At 40.2% G+C, this 18,528-nt stretch overlaps 1 protein-coding gene across 1 annotated transcript in view; it reads left to right on the top strand.

The window, feature by feature from the left end:
* Window positions 1–18,528, top strand: part of LOC110902360 — a 58,016-nt gene that overhangs the window by 27,338 nt on the left and 12,150 nt on the right. The window contains exon 2 of the mRNA XM_022149044.1: window positions 13,550–14,005. Within this exon, the coding sequence (XP_022004736.1) occupies window positions 13,550–14,005 (456 nt within the window). The remainder of the gene's footprint in view (window positions 1–13,549; window positions 14,006–18,528) is intronic.

Here is an 18,528-nt window from a genome sequence, read left to right as displayed (position 1 = left end):
GCTCACATAGCAACTTACGTTAGCAAATGTTTGACTTGTGCGAGAGTCAAGACCGAATACCAGAAACCACCAGGCCTACTCCAATAACCAGAGATTCTGCAATGGAAATGGGAGCAAATTTCCATGGATTTTGTCACTGGCCTGCCTAGATCCCAACGTGGGAATGATACTATTTGGGTGATCGTGGATCGACTCACAAAGTCTACACACTTCTTGGCTATAAAGGAAACGGATAAGTTTTCCACCTTAGCAGATGTTTACCTTAAGGAAGTTGTCTCGAGGCACGGGGTGCCAACCTCTATTATCTCAGATCGTGATGCACGTTTTACTTCGGAACTGTGGCAAGCAATGCACAAATCTTTTGGCTCACGGTTAGACATGAGCACAGCTTATCACCCTCAGACGGATGGGCAGTCTGAGCGCACTATTCAAACTCTGGAAGACATACTACGTGCATGTGTAATCGACTTCGGCAACGGCTGGGAAAAACATCTCCCGTTAATGGAGTTTTCATATAACAACAGTTACCACACAGCATTCAAGCCGCTCCATTTGAGGCATTGTACGGGCGTAAATGCCGATCACCTCTTTGTTGGGCAGAGGTGGGTGACAGTCAGATCACAGGTCCAGAACTGGTAGTAGATGCAACGGAAAGAATTACTCAGACAAGACAACGCATGGCGGCAGCTCGCGACCGTCAGAAAGTCTACGCAAACAAGCGCCGGAAATCACTCGAGTTCCAGGTTGGGGATCGAGTGCTACTCAAAGTCTCACCTTGGAAAGGTGTAGTCCGTTTTGGCAAACGAGGCAAGCTCAATCCGCGATATGTCGGACCATTCGAAATCATCGAGAAAATAGGCAAGGTGGCCTACAAACTGAACCTGCCAACAAAACTTGGTGGAGTTCATAACGTTTTTCACGTGTTGAATTTGAAGAAGTGTCTGTCAGATGAGACCCTTGTAGTTCCCTTGAAAGAGCTCACTATCGACGATCAGTTGTGATTCGTCAAGGAACCTGTTGAAATCACGGACCGGGATGTTAAGGTCCTCAAACACAACAGAATACCTCTTGTTCGAGTTTGTTGGAACTCCCGTCGTGGCCCAGAGTTCACCTGGGAACGAGAAGATCAAATGAAACTCAAGTATCCCCAGTTGTTCGGCAGCAATGCAGCTACTACTGAGGCTGAAGCTACTACTGCGGAATTTCGGGACGAAATTCCAAATCAACGGGGGGATGATGTGACACCCCAGGAAAACCAGTAAACCACGTAACCTAACTAGCTTCCTCAGTAACCGCATGCTAAATTTCGGGACAAAATTTCTTTCAACTTGGGGATAATGTGACAACTCGTATTTCGGAACCTATCTTTGTGTTTATACTCTATTTGATTAACTGATATGTTGATGTTAACGTATAAATGTTACATGCTACGTGAATGTACGAATGTATGAATGTGTTATAAACTTGGTCACAACGATTTCTATGTCGCACAAGTCTTTAGGGCCGCACTACTTATCTCTCTCGCCACATACCTCTCTCGGCCCACACCATGCTTGTACTCGAGACCAGGGGCAGCCCAGTGAAGGGTTCGGCCCACTTCCCTTTTTACGCAGACACATAACCCAATATGGGAGTTTGATTCTCATAACTTGCAAAGCTAGAAACACACAAACCCTACATCTCTCTCTCTCTCTCTCTCTCTCTCTCTCTCTCTCTTCCTCTCTCTTGTAACCGACGACCTCACCTCCATCTCTTGAAGATCGTTGCGGCCCGGATTAACCCTTGTTTTATTCTCTAATCCGGTTAGTGTTTATTGTTGTTTGTATTACATGATGTGCGGTTGTTATGACTAAATGCTAGGTGGCGTGGGGATTGTTACAAACCTGTATATTGGTTAGGGTTCTTGTTAGAAGAAATCATTGTTGAACACATGTTGTATGAGGAACCGAGATGTGATATGATTCGGATGATTTGATGTACACATAAACTAGGGTGCATGTTTGTTTAGAATCTGCTAGTTTAGCGATCCGATCGTATGTTTCGCATGATCATAGATTGATTGTTCTTGCTTAGATCATGACTTAGGATTTCATGTTAGTCTTTGAGTTCGTTAGTCGGATGATCCGGTTGTAGGCTCATATGATACTGATTAATTGTTCTTGATTAGATGATGATTAGGGTGGAATGAATATGTTTGATTTCTAAATTGAATGTTGTTTGATCCGGTTTGAAACTGCCAAAGTTGTTTGCAATTGTTACGGAATTAAGAAGCTAAAATCAAGGAAGTTGTTGCATCTTCTAATCTCGACAAGGGTTGTGAATCGAGACCCCACTGTCTCGACTCAAGACTACACCACACCAGCACAAACAACATGACTCGAGATCATGGTTGCGAGTCTTGTTGCGACTCGAGACATGACTCGAGACCGCCTAGTCTCGAGTGATGAACATATGACTCGAGACCTCCTCCGTTGCGACTCGAGAGCTCGTAGGCTACAACTCGAGACCGCACAGTCTCGACTCAGGATCTCTAGTCTCGACTTGAGGCCATATACACGTGCACACTGTTTTGGACTTGCATACTGTTACGAGCCCAACTATTTGGGCCGCACATTTGGGTTGTGTATAATTGTGGGTATGCTAACTGTTTAATTCGTATGAACTGATGTTAACTGCCATAATTACATGTGTATGCCATGATCATTGTTGCTTGCAACTTGTTAGGATACGTGTAGAACATATACGTTCATTACTTGAACCTAGACCTGACTTGTATGGTAACTATGTTAGGACGTGGGTGACCACAATATAGCTTGATTGACCTTTCTGTGTATCTGCCGAGCAAACCAAGGTGAGTTCACACTCCTACCAAGGCATGGGATTCCCGGGGTTGGGAATGGGATTGAATGATTACTTGTACTTACATCACTACTGAGATACGTGCCACTGACCTCGTTAGGTGTAGGACACCTATAGATACAGCTAGACTAGTAAAACACGGGAAGCCCCACTAATCTTCGTACACATGCCTAGGAGGCCGCGATACAAACACTAATCTTCGCACACATGCCTAGGAGGCCGCGATACAAATACTAATCTTCACAAACATGTCTGGGAGACCGCGATACAAATACAACTAGTCTAGGATACATGGGAAACCCCCACTAATCTTCGCAAACATGTCTGGGAGACCGTGATACAAATTTATACGATACCTGGTACAGAACGAACACATGATTCACGAAACGAATACTACCACTAAACAACCGACTGTGAACTCGCTCAACTTTGTTGTTGACTCGTTGTTACATGCCTTGCAGGTCGTTAGGTACTCATGGAGCTTGCACAAGGAGGAGCAGTCGTTGTGGGACATGGATCGTGGATGCCATGATAAACATTTATGACATTTCAAACTTATTACTTACCTTGGGTTTTACATTTATGCTTCCGCTACACACTTGATTATGTTTGGTTTTTGAACACCTTTCGTATTGATGAATGACTTTTACTTATTACTTATAATGTTTAATATGATTGGTGGCTTGATCCTGGTCATGTCACGCTTCCATGCGGCGATACTCCGCGTGTGGATTTTGGGGGTGTGACAAGGCCCATGGCCCATCAAGCCTATGCCTAGACTAGGCAGCCTCGCGGGCCGCGTAAAACCCAATTTCAGGCTATAAATAGCCTGTGCATGGGACTTTCATTCGTGCTCAAAATTTCGATCGAAAACGAAGATACACTGTCCAAAAATTAAATTTTCATATAGTGAGGTGCTGCCACAATACCGGGTAATAACTCGATCGCTGCTACGATGTCACAACCCCCGATCCCTATTTCCCAGGAACGGGCGGCCGTGAGCCAGCTTCGGTGGTATCACGTTATTAATTTAATTGGCAGCGGAAATTTTCATCAGGACCGTAGTTAGGAAATATTTAAATCAGAGTAAACCACCTCGTTTTATAATATTTAAACAAATGGGTAAAACCCAAGTTTTTATTACAAACTGAAATACAGGGATAATTCCCACTTTATTGAAATAAACGCTTTCTTTTATTTAGGTAACTTTTATAGCCACTTTTCCCAAGCCTTCAGTGCTGTCCAGCTGGCTTCTATTTGGCTTTCACATTTTGTTACCTGAAACGCGTTTTAAAAAGGTTTTGTCAGTGGGAAATACTGGTGAATGAATCTCAGTTTAATCAAAATAGGTTTTATCATTTCACAGTATTGAGAGCGATTACGATGTTTATATCTACCCAATTACTCATTCAGTAGTGTCAAGTCTGACTGAGGGTCATATTACACATTGGCTAACTCGTCGTCCAATGGTAACGTTACTACAATTTTGTATACAAAACCCCAACATACCGGCAGTAATTGTAGAATTACAAAGACTCAATCACTGCTAAATTGCATTGTAAAAAGGTTAAGGTTTTGTAAAAACTGTTAACAAAAAGGAGATTACTCACAAAAATGAGTATTGAAAAAGGAGATTAACTCACATTGCTATTTTAGGGTTTTCCTTTATGATTTCCTGGTGAATATCTATAATTTACACAAATGCACGTGTGTTAGTATAATAACCCATTTTAACATTAGTAATACCCTCCCCGAGACGGCATTCCAACGACTACGTCGGGCAGAACCACGACAGCCGTTACGGAACCCTAGATCAATCGGGCAGCGTATCTAATACGTCTCCAGGGGTTATAATACTTACATCGTAGCAGAACCTCACTATTTTAGGGGATATTGAACTCGGGTATAACGCCCACTATTTAAAAGTGTAGAGAGACAGAAAGAAAATGAACGAAAGCAGACTGAAGGCCGTTGGCCTCTATTTATAGTTGTGAAATCGAGTCCCCACGCGGCCCGCGTGGAGTTTGGGCTGGGGTTTACGCGGCCCGCCTGGCCTAGGGGCCTAGGCTTAGCTGATCCGGGTCACCACCTAGGTTCAACGCGTGTTGGGCCAGGTGGTGGCCCAAGGTTGCGCCACAATTCAGGAGGCTCGCGGCCCGCATGGACTTAGCCATACTTGTACGCGGCCCGCCTTGACTTATGGTTTTGGCAAAGTCTAGTTACTACTCGCGCGGCCCGCTTAAGCTTGAGGTGAGGCCCTATGCGGCCCGCCTCAGCTTAAGTTTTATTGTTTTTATTTATTTTATATATAATATAATCTATTTTGGGCTCGGTTTTAAAATACGGGGCACATATATAAAGACAAATAGATGTATTTACAAATATATATTAGGGCGTCGGAATTATTACGAAAGGTGTCGGTTTTACCGAGGGTTGTTACATCCTCCCCACCTTGTTTTAGAGCTCGTCCTCGAGATCTACTGGAACAAGTGTGGATATTTCTTTTTCATTTCTGATTCAAGCTCCCACGTATACTCGGATCCTCTTTTGGAGTCCCATCTTACTTTGACAAGAACTAATCTCTTGTGCTTGAGATTCTTAACTTTCCTATCTTCAATTTGTAGAGGCTTTTCTACAAATTTGAGTTGTTCATTAACCTCTATATCCTTAAGAGGTACTATGAGTGATTCGTCTGCTAGACACTTTCTGAGATTAGATACATGAAATACATCATGTATTCCTGCCATTTCCTCTGGCAGTTGTAGCTGATAGGCTACAGGTCCTATTCTTCGGATAATTTCAAAAGGTCCAATATACCTGGGATTTAGCTTTCCTCTTTTGATGAATCTTACCACTCCTTTCCAGGGTGAAACTTTTAATAATACTTTATCTCCTACTTGAAATTCTAGTGGCTTACATCTGTTGTCAGCGTAGCTTTTCTGTCGATCACGTGCTGTTTTCAGTCGTTCCTTGACTTGAATAATTTTGTCAGTTGTTTCTTGTACTATCTCGGGTCCAGATAGTTGCTTTTCTCCAATTTCCGCCCAACAGACTGGGGTTCTGCACTTTCGTCCATAAAGTGCTTCGAATGGTGCAGCATTGATACTTGTGTGATAACTGTTATTATAAGAAAATTCTATCAAAGGTAAGTGTTCATCCCAGTTACCTCCGAAATCAATTACACAAGCTCTAAGCATATCTTCCATTGTCTGAATTGTTCTTTCACTTTGCCCGTCCGTTTGAGGATGATACGCGGTGCTTAGATTTAGCTTAGTTCCCATTGCTCTTTGAAAACTTGACCAAAAATGAGAAGTAAAACGGCTATCTCTATCAGAAACAATTGATAAAGGTATTCCATGTAATGAAACGATTTCATTTACATACAATTTAGCTAATTGTTCCATACTAAAGGTTTCCTTCATTGGTAAGAAATGAGCTGATTTGGTTAGCCTATCTACAATCACCCAGATTGTATCATTACCTTTTCTTGTTTTGGGTAGTTTGGTAACAAAATCCATTGTTATCAATTCCCATTTCCAAACTGGCATTTCTAATTGCTGTAACAAACCTGAGGGTTTCTGATGTTCAGCCTTAACTTGAGAGCAAGTTAAACATTTAGAAACATAGTCTGCTATATCCTTTTTCATTCCTATCCACCAGAAATTTTTCCTTAAATCCTGGTACATTTTATCACTTCCTGGATGCATCGTATATTTAGACTTATGAGCTTCTTCTAATATACGGTGACGTAGGTTTCCTAATTTAGGTATCCACATTCTCTTTTTATGGAACCTCCAAATTCCATCTGTTCCTTGTTCTAATTCCTTAATCATTCCTTTTAATTTTTCAGTATCTTCCTTGATTACTGATTCTTGTGCTTCTCTGATCTGTTCATTTAAATCTACTTGCAGATTTAATTTAAGAGAACGTACTCTTTTTGGCTTTTCATAATATTTTCGACTTAAAGCGTCAGCCACCACATTGGCTTTTCCTGCATGATACTGGATATCACAATCATAGTCACTAAGTAATTCCATCCAGCGTCTCTGTCTCATATTCAACTCTTTTTGCCTGAAAACATATCTTAAACTTTTATGATCTGTAAAAATGGTGAACTTACTACCATAAAGATAATGTCTCCAAATCTTAAGGGCAAAAATTATGGCTCCTAATTCCAAATCATGAGTTGAATAATTTCCTTCATGACTCTTAAGCTGTCTAGATGCATAAGCTATAACCTTTTGACGTTGCATCAATACGCATCCATAACCTAACTTTGAAGCATCACAAAAGACTACAAAGTCTTCAGTTCCTTCTGGTAATGCTAGTATAGGTGCATGGGTTAATCTTTGCTTAAGGATTCTAAAAGCTTCTTCTTGTTTTATTCCCCATTCAAACTTAACAGATCTACAGGTTAACTTAGTTAAAGGGATGGCTATCCTAGAAAAATCTTGAATAAATCTTCTATAATAACCAGCCAATCCTAAGAAACTTCTAACTTCGGTTGGTGATTCAGGGGTTTTCCATTTAGTAATTGCCTCGATCTTTGTTGGATCTACATGAATTCCTTCATGATTCACTAAATGTCCGAGAAATTGTACCTGTTCTAACCAAAACTCACACTTTGAAAACTTAGCATAAAGCTTTTCCTTTCTTAACAAACTTAAAAGTAAGTGCAAGTGCTTTGCATGCTCCTCTTTACTTTTAGAGTAAATTAGAATATCATCTATGAAGACAATTATGAATTTATCCAAATATGGCTTACATATTCGGTTCATCATGTCCATAAATGCGGCTGGGGCATTGGTTAAACCAAATGGCATGACAGTAAATTCATAATGACCATACCTTGTTCTGAATGCAGTTTTAGGAATATCCTCTTCCTGTACCTTTAATTGATGATATCCTGATCTTAAATCGATCTTAGAGAAAAATCGAGCTCCTTGAAGTTGATCAAACAAATCATCAATCCTCGGTAATGGGTACCGATTCTTAATCGTGACTTTGTTCAATTCACGGTAGTCAATGCACATACGCATTGATCCGTCCTTCTTTTTGACAAATAATATTGGTGCTCCCCATGGCGATGAACTTGGCTGTATGAATCCTTTTTCCAATAATTCGTCTAATTGTTTCTTCAGTTCTTGCATTTCAGCGGGTGCCAAACGGTAAGGTGCTTTGGCAATTGGTGCTATTCCTGGTAGCAGATGGATTCTGAATTCAACTTCCCTGTCTGGCGGTAGTCCTGGCAATTCTTCTGGAAAGACATCTGAAAATTGGGATACTACTGGAATATCTCTTAATTCCTTTCCTTTAGTGTTAGTGATTACCGAAATCAAATACACTACAGACCCTTTTCTTATACAACTTGCAGTTTTCATCACAGAGATGAATTTAGTGGATCTAGATGGCTTATCTCCTTTAATTGTGATCTTTTCACCTCTTGGTGATTTTATCTGTATTAACTTTTGATCACATAAAATACTGGCTTTATTGGCTATTAACCAATCCATTCCTAACACAACATCAAATCCAGCCAGATTCATTGGGTAAAGGTTTGCTATAAATTTTTGATTAGAAATTTCTATTCTTACTCCCTGTAAGATTTCAGAAATTCTAACAGTTTCTCCATTTGCGGTCTCTACTAGACATTCTTGTGGTAGTTTAGTTAATGATTGATTTAGGAGTTTGCAAAACGAAGTATTAATAAAACTTTGGTTTGCACCAGAGTCAAATAATACTTTAGCAAAAATATCATTAACTAAAAACGTACCAGCAATGACGTCTGGGATCATCTTGGCTTCATCTGCAGTCAAAACGAATGCTCTAGCATTTCTAGGGTTCTGGTTGTTTGCAGCTGGAGTCAATTTTGGGCAGTTGGTCTTGATATGACCTGGTTCCCCACAGTTGAAGCATACCCTGCTATTGGCTTTCTTCCTGCAATCTTCTTCCTTGTGACCTGAGATTTTGCAGAAATTGCAGTATATGGAGCATTTTCCAGAATGCTTCCTTTTGCAGTATTTGCAATAAGGTGCAGATGTAGAACCTATATTTCTACGGTTAGAATTCCTAGAATGGAATTCTTGGGTAAGCCTCTGGGTTAGGTTTCTCCTTTGGTCTTCTTCCCTAGTACGGATTAACTCGTCTGTCAAGGTATTGGCTAGTTCTACAGCTTCTTCTATGGTTTGGGGTCTAGCTGCCTTGACTACATGTCTAATCTCCCCAATTAATCCCCAGATGTATCGGGAGATTAATACTGGTTCAGGTGACGCAAGGGTTGGTACTATCCTAGCATATTCAAAGAATGTGGTAGTGTAACCTTTACTGTCTACCCCGATCATTCTAAGATTTAGGAACTTATTTGCTATCTGTTCTTTTTCATTGGGAGGGCAGAATTTCCTTTCTACCATGTTTTTAAATTCCTCCCATTCCATGTTATAAATCCTATCACTTCCTCTGGATTGGAGGATAGTGTTCCACCATTCTAGGGCTGCATTCTTAAACAGATTTGAGGCAAACATTATTTTATCTTCTTCCGCACACTTGCTTATTTTCAGAACTGCCTCAGTTTTCTCTATCCAGCGTAGAGCTACAATGGGTTCTTCATTGCCCGAGAATTCTATTGGTTTGCAGGACCAGAATTCTTTGTAAGAACAACCATGCGGAATGGTTCTTCTTCTTTTAGGAATGGGCGCTTGAAGTACGAATCCATTGTTCACGCTGTTTTCTGGTTCAGTTGGTCTCTTACTGCTATGCTTACTTTTATTATTCGCTTCTTGAACCGTTTGAATAATAAATGGCATCGCATCTATAATTCCTTGTGCCACAATATGCTGCACAGCACTATTATCCATTTGGTTTCCGTTGTTATTGTTGTTTGGATTCTCGTTAACCACGTTATTGTTACTCTGGTTATCGTTATTCAGATTTTCTTGATTTCCTTGGTCGGCCATCTGAATTTTACACATTTACCAATTATTAATATCACAAATAATATTTGCATATAGCCAATCACATAACACACACTTTTTAACCAAAAGCGTCGAGCATTGCGACTTTTACTCTTTTTATATAGTATGCATCAATACACACCAGTACAGAATTTAAAATTACAGTACCGACTAACAGTATGCATCCGTAGTAGTTTTTTTTTTTTTTTCACGTACACACATATATTATTATATTATTATTATTACTGTTTCTACCATCACCTTCACTGATATGGATTTATCCAGAAATCCATATTGCGCTCGTCGTACTTCCAGACGAGGCGCTCTCCCACCTGTCGCATCCTTTCACTATTTTCTAGAATTTCCTCCCCAAACGTCCTAAGCTCTTGGACATTTTCTGCACTCATTGGGGGTGCAGGTTCTAGGACTGGGTTTGGAAACTGAGGTACGGGTTCCTGATACGGAGGGACCTGGTACGGGTATGGATTCTCTAAGATTTCCCTAACATATGCATCACTAATGTTGTAGGGATCTTGAGGATCTAACCCTGGGTAAGCTCCTAGATTAGGCATTGGCACGTTTTCCTGAATTGGGTTTTGTTGCACATAATCCCTAACCTCGTTCCACCAGGGGTCGTAGTTGTTTGGGTCTAGGGGATTGGGTGCAGGTATCCTGGGTATCTCCTCCGGGTTGTAATCAGGCATTTCTACTTGATTTTCTATTTCCATGGGTTGGTCAGGATTTTGTGGTTGTGGTGCTAGCATTTGTTCCAGGTTTGGGTCAGCAGCAGTGGTTGCTAAAATATGGATATTAGCTATACCTCTATTGAGCATATCCTGAGCATAAGCATCAGTTTCTCTTTTGGCTGCGGCTAACACTCGCTGATCCTGTAACTTTTTCAGACGTTTCCTACGCTCATGTGCTCCCCTACTGAACCATCCCCTCTTTTTCTGAGGAAATGGCTCTTCAGACTGAGCCTTAAACACAAAGATTCCTTCTTCCGTGTCAGCAGAGTACCCTGAGAGGGCAGGCTGAGAAGAGGTGCCTTCGCTTCTAGGCGAACCAGACAATTGACGATACGCGTCAGAGGGTCCTTGGTCGCTCATACTGTAAACTAACAGATAGTCAGATAACACATAACAAGAATTACAATCATACACGTATTTCCAGAATTTATTTCCTAACACTTTGAATTTTGATGTCAGCGGAACACTTCTGTGGCTGAATCAGTGGCATAGCTCTGATACCACCTCCTGTCACAACCCCCGATCCCTATTTCCCAGGAACGGGCGGCCGTGAGCCAGCTTCGGTGGTATCACGTTATTAATTTAATTGGCAGCGGAAATTTTCATCAGGACCGTAGTTAGGAAATATTTAAATCAGAGTAAACCACCTCGTTTTATAATATTTAAACAAATGGGTAAAACCCAAGTTTTTATTACAAACTGAAATACAGGGATAATTCCCACTTTATTGAAATAAACGCTTTCTTTTATTTAGGTAACTTTTATAGCCACTTTTCCCAAGCCTTCAGTGCTGTCCAGCTGGCTTCTATTTGGCTTTCACATTTTGTTACCTGAAACGCGTTTTAAAAAGGTTTTGTCAGTGGGAAATACTGGTGAATGAATCTCAGTTTAATCAAAATAGGTTTTATCATTTCACAGTATTGAGAGCGATTACGATGTTTATATCTACCCAATTACTCATTCAGTAGTGTCAAGTCTGACTGAGGGTCATATTACACATTGGCTAACTCGTCGTCCAATGGTAACGTTACTACAATTTTGTATACAAAACCCCAACATACCGGCAGTAATTGTAGAATTACAAAGACTCAATCACTGCTAAATTGCATTGTAAAAAGGTTAAGGTTTTGTAAAAACTGTTAACAAAAAGGAGATTACTCACAAAAATGAGTATTGAAAAAGGAGATTAACTCACATTGCTATTTTAGGGTTTTCCTTTATGATTTCCTGGTGAATATCTATAATTTACACAAATGCACGTGTGTTAGTATAATAACCCATTTTAACATTAGTAATACCCTCCCCGAGACGGCATTCCAACGACTACGTCGGGCAGAACCACGACAGCCGTTACGGAACCCTAGATCAATCGGGCAGCGTATCTAATACGTCTCCAGGGGTTATAATACTTACATCGTAGCAGAACCTCACTATTTTAGGGGATATTGAACTCGGGTATAACGCCCACTATTTAAAAGTGTAGAGAGACAGAAAGAAAATGAACGAAAGCAGACTGAAGGCCGTTGGCCTCTATTTATAGTTGTGAAATCGAGTCCCCACGCGGCCCGCGTGGAGTTTGGGCTGGGGTTTACGCGGCCCGCCTGGCCTAGGGGCCTAGGCTTAGCTGATCCGGGTCACCACCTAGGTTCAACGCGTGTTGGGCCAGGTGGTGGCCCAAGGTTGCGCCACAATTCAGGAGGCTCGCGGCCCGCATGGACTTAGCCATACTTGTACGCGGCCCGCCTTGACTTATGGTTTTGGCAAAGTCTAGTTACTACTCGCGCGGCCCGCTTAAGCTTGAGGTGAGGCCCTATGCGGCCCGCCTCAGCTTAAGTTTTATTGTTTTTATTTATTTTATATATAATATAATCTATTTTGGGCTCGGTTTTAAAATACGGGGCACATATATAAAGACAAATAGATGTATTTACAAATATATATTAGGGCGTCGGAATTATTACGAAAGGTGTCGGTTTTACCGAGGGTTGTTACATACGATTAAATATCCGATCGATTGAAACTATCCAATGGATGCTTAAGTGCTACCTGCATTAGGGTTATACTTTGTCATTCGTCGTTAATTCAACGAATGTTTACTATGGCACTTTGTCATTCGTTGTGAGGGTTGTATCTCGTGAGTATCGTAAATGCTGTATTAGTTACTAACCTGGTTCGTGTGCATTGTTGTTTAAACTAGGTTATTCAGCTTACCATTAGGCAAAACCTTGCCCGTATAATTACAGGGATTAAGTCGTGGTTATCTGGAATCACTGGCTAGTGGGGTATTGTGCACATTACTAATTTCTCACGGTTAGGTTAATAAGCCCTAACACAGGTTAGGCAAATAAGTCCTAATAGTGATAATCGTCACTACTTGGGGAAGGACCCAATAGTGGCATGACCATCGTCACCAAGAGGTGACACCGGCGCCAGATAAAAATAAGATAGTGCCATTGTAATCGCTCTTATGCTGTAATTTATAACTATGTGTCATTTTATCCAATGAATGATTCACTCAGTATTTCCCCGCTGACAAAATATTTTACGACATGTTTCAGGTGACCTACTGTGAATCAAGTACAAGTGCTACGGAGCACTCCCAAGCTTGAAGTAGTGGCTCAAGTGAATAAATAAATAAATAAACATGTTTTTGTATAATAAGGGAATTCCTATGAGATTTCCTCTACTGTAAATTACGGGATTTATCCCGCATTATTAAATAAATAATACTCGGGCATTTTCAAGTTTAAACGATCCTGATAAGACTTACGTTGTAAATATGAATGCCACGGGTTTTCTGTCCCGCGTCTCCTGGACTAGGTCAAACCGGGTGCGGGGGCCGTGACAGAGAAAGGTGATATCAGAGCCACTGGTTTAAGCCAATTAAGTATTTAGAAATACTTAATTTATCTGATTGCCATTCTGTGATTTTGTGAAACTTTAGTTTACAAAATTTTAACTTAGGATTGTGTGCGTCTTCGTGTGTGCTTACAGCATGAACGAACTATCAGAAGCCCTACAGAATATTTCAATCCATAGTACAGATATGGAAATCACCAATATCACTACTGGGTACCAGGCAGATGTGGAGGAGCCTATGGTATTTAAAGCCCAACCTCAGGAAAAACCTAAAGTAGCGAAAAAGAGACACAGGTGGGTAGATTGGAGGCGTGTACGCAGGAAGAAGCCAACAACTCAAAAGACCATGAAAAAGGACGACCCAAAAGATAAATGGAAAGGCATAGAAACTGGGGAGAATTCCAGATCAAACCAAGAGATGTTATCTTGGGAAAAAGAGTTAGAGCGTAAACTAGCACTTAGTGATATCATCGGACCTGCCGATGAAACTCTCTTTAATTACACAGCTGAAGCTCTATTGCCTATTAACCTAGAACCTGTCATTCCAGACCCTATTGTTCACCCTAGACCTTTACCGGGAGCACTAAAAGAGTGGTGGACAGCCGACTGGCAATTTCAAAACATTATGAATAGCCCTAACACTTTTCTCCCTCAATTTGACCCGGAACCTATACCAAACCCACCAATGAGTAATGAAACCTAGCTGAACTCCGCCACCATGGCGAGGAGCTGGTGGATGCCGGAAATAGGATTCGGGAGGTAGGAGATCAGATCTCCTGGAAATACGACGAGAGGGAACGTAGTTTCTGAAAAGCCAACAAATAAGGATTGCATGGGGTGGTGTGGTTATAGTGTATAATAATCATAGTAAAATATAAATCTTGTAAAATAGTCTAAAAATAAAACGTTGTAAGATAACCAGGTGACCTACTGTGAATCAAGTATAAGTGCTACGGAGCACTCCCAAGCTTGTAGTAGTGGCTCAAGTGAATAAATAAATAAATAAATAAACATGTTTTTGTATAATAAGGGAATTCCTATGAGATTTCCTCTACTGTAAATTACGGGATTTATCCCGCATTATTAAATAAATAATACCCGGGCATTTTCAAGTTTAAATGATCCTGATAAGACTTCCACTGTAAATATGAACACCACGGGTTTTCTGTCCCGCGGCTCCCGGACCAGGTGAAACCGGGTGCGGGGGCCGTGACACCATCTGATCGACCCACTGTCCGACCCACTAACACTTGAATCGTTTTACGCGTCGCTTATTCATTATGCTATCGTTCTGATCAGGCTAACCTTACTCTCTAGCGCTCTCTTCAATCCACCAATCGCTGTGAGTATACTCGATCCCTTTTTGCTTTATGCACTTTTGGGTGTTACATACATTACTTATTCTAAATCACATCGAACACACTATGCAAGACTTTTATCGCTAACCGTTACCGCATGTTATACGTGACTTAATGAATGCTTGTTTGTTATGTTTACACATGGAATGTTGTCTACCTGCCTTAGAAACGATAGTACTATAGTTTGGACTCAGCACCTGTTCACTCAGGGGTTGTTAAGGACAACTAGTTACATGGCTCACAGTGGTGAGTATGTATCGCGAACTGCCTTGGGCAGTCAACCCGCAATCATTGGTATCGATAGGTTCATGTCGATAACTAACATGCCCCATTTCACACTGTGTATGTGCTGGTTATGCGTAAACGATTTTGAACTCTATTATAACTATTAAACTTGTATGCTCACCTTTACACTCTGTGTATCGACTTTTACTTTAACGTATGTGACAGATGCTTAGGATGCTTATTTGCTTTCTTTGCTGTGAAATCGAGGCTAGGAAAGACCTAGGTCAACAATAAACAATTGTCTGTAATAAAAATCTGATGTGACAACCCTCACAAAACCAGGTATCCGTACGACTTAAATAATTATTAATTGCTGCCTAATTACTGTGCTTAACTGAGTTTGCTGATAAACTGCTACTTGATTGTTGATACTTGTACATGTCTGCATCATACTTTGATTTTTCCGTCACTTCATTATTTATTTACTGAACTTTAGTGACAAACATGATGCACAAAAGCACAGTAGCAACTGAACGGATAACTTATTTGACATGCTGATATAGCCAGCATCAGGCAAACACTGCCTCTAAGGGCCTGTATGAGCCAGAAATATTTTACTACGCCCAGAGTGTGTGTAGGAATACAAGGGTTGTATGTTTATGTCTCTAGGAATAAGATATAGAGACGGGATGTGCCTAAAATATACTTTAAGCACGAAACACAGCACTTTTATCAATACACTAGCTAATTAATAAAGTGCCAAAACATGAGGAATTATTCCTGACACCTTGCAGAATAAATTGTGTCGCTAAAAATATTATTTATGACGCTTAATGGATATCTTAAGCACTTTAACGGATTACTATCCGACCGAACAACCGGACAATACCCGGAACATGAAAATATTGCCAAGATTAAGAATAATACATTTCTGAGCCAGTTAGGGTCCCTGATTACCCTAACACCTGCTTATTAGCACATTAAACAACTAACGGGGTTAGACCTCACACTTAACGCACTTAACTAAACTGAACCGTAACTGAACGATTGAAAACGAACCGGATGTCATTACATTCTAATGAAATCGGCCAACTAGTGGGACCGGGGAGAGTACACTTTTGAATATTTAATTTGATTACGCGATAACCGAGAACGAGAACCTCTATAAATAAGCTCTCTCTCTCTCTCACATTTACACACACTACACACTTTAGCTCTCTCTCCCTCTCCCTCTCCCTCCTTCTCGGCCGAACACACCCACACTTCACCCTCCTTTGTCGGTTCGAGCTTTGCAAGTTCCAAGTATACTCAAGTCTCAAGGGTCACCTACAACGAAGCTCGGAACAAACGGAAGTTGAAGGACCTCTACCGTTAGCTTTTATCCACGCAGTTTTCGCCATAGATCTTCCCTAGCCCCGAGCTAGAGGTATAACGTTTAAAACTCATTTTTAGTCTTGTCTAAAGTGGTTAAAAGGATATTTGTCGGTTGAATATCGGTAACCCGCTAAATGAAACTTTAAAGTCTACAAAAATGCGTATATCGTTGGATAAAAGCTCATAACGCGTGTAAAAGTCGTAGTACTTGAATATGTTGATTAATATGGCCCGATCTACGATGTGGTGGCTCTCATCATCGTTTAACCCGACTTTGTTAGGATCGCGTATCTTGACATACACTTGTTTCTTGTGTACAAGGGTTAAAAGGTGAAACTCCACCACACGGGAAACATGAACTTGTGTAAAAAATGTTTTGACATGAAAAATAGTATCTAAAACGAGCCGATCTACGGATGTACAAGTGGTATATTCGTAGGACCGGGTGTCGAGAAAATCATGTTTTTATAAAAATGGGTAAAGTATGAACAAATATGATTTCTATAAACTACAAGTGTAGAAACACTTGTAAAATAAAAGATCCGGCAAAATAACAGTTTTTACAAAAATTGTCGGGAAGTTGTGAAGAGTGATTGTTTCTAAAAACGGGGTTTTTGCAAGACTAAGTTATTTTATGAATAGATCCACTAAATATGAAGTGATCTACAAAACGACTCTTGGAAAAATTACAAGTTCATGTGGTAATGCGACCTTGCAAAATAATCTACAATGTGAAATATTGAAACTTGTTTAATATGTTGGAAAAATTGATTCGGTTGGTTTGATAAATTGTTGAGATGTTTTTGTAAAAGAAAATGATACGCTTGAAAGCGTGGCCACCTCCAGTTATAGGGGAAACTCTGGCGAAATTTTCTAAAAATCTAACACTTAGAATTATTTACAAGTGTTAGAATTATTATTTTTGAAATACTTACAAAATATATTTCGCCATGACTTTATTAAATATTCGGAGGTGGGATTTTCACAAAAATAAACGTGATAAATATTTATTCAATAAATATATTTTTCACAACACTGTTTATGATTATTTTGTGAAAATATATAAATATTATTTTTAGAGTAAAAATAATATTTACAGACTTTGCCGAACCCAAAATAATACAAACGCTTATACGACGAGCACAAAAGTTACAACGGTAATTTCTATTACCACCTAATCATTAAAACGTAACTTACGCTTTACGCAGAAATATTCATCGACACGTATGTTGTCAACGTATTATTTTGGAAAGAATTATGTAAAGAAGGAAATATATTATTTTTGAGAAAAATAATTATATTTTGGAATAAGAAATAAAAATATATTAAGTGGGACTTAATAAGATAGTATAAATACACATGTATTTAAATCCCCCATCCTTGGGAAGGAAAGTAAAATACCAAGTATACACACGGAGCGGTTGTCTAACCGTTTCCCAAAAATATCAACTATGAAGCTAAAAGCACGGCCATCCGTCTAATAGAATTAGCACATGTAGGTCGTTGCGCAGCACTCGGACATTTGGGATTACTGATATAGTGACGCATTCACTGTGAGTTCATGTCCCCCTTTTCTCTTAACTGTTTTCAGTTTTATAAACTGCGGGGGTGAAATACATGTTACTATGATTATGTTTACTTATTACACGGTATGTTTAGCGTAAGGAGGGTTACTTTTAGATCATGTGAATGGGTAGGCGGAAACTTGAGGTCATTAATCCTCAGGGTGGGGACCGAGGGGCAGTAGCGGTAGATCTATTTGGGTGTAGCGAGCCCAGTCCCAGGTCCAGCAGAACGGACCTTGGGATGACTTTGTTCCCGACGCATAAATTTGCTAGGTTTGAGCCTTCCTACTTGCATTTACACATATCAATGGCCTTGCAAACCATTGGTGATCTCTTTTTCCTTATTTGCTACATACCAGGTTTTTGATGAAAATAAAGGTTTGTTTATACACGTTCGCATGAACTCGCTCAACATTATTGTTGATTTTTCAACTTACATGTATTTCAGGAAATTGCGGATCTGGCACGGTTTAGCAGGATTTTCCGCTGCATTAGACTCAAAGTCATCCGGGGTTCAAGGCTTATGGCTCTTTCCTGGACAAGCCATAGTCCCTGAACCATGTTTATGTTTGCATTATGGTAGCGTTGTAAT

The sequence above is a fragment of the Helianthus annuus genome, chromosome 13, assembly GCF_002127325.2.
Source record: "Helianthus annuus cultivar XRQ/B chromosome 13, HanXRQr2.0-SUNRISE, whole genome shotgun sequence".
Classification (NCBI taxonomy): domain Eukaryota; kingdom Viridiplantae; phylum Streptophyta; class Magnoliopsida; order Asterales; family Asteraceae; genus Helianthus; species Helianthus annuus.
This window is presented reverse-complemented; position numbering and strand designations above follow the sequence as displayed.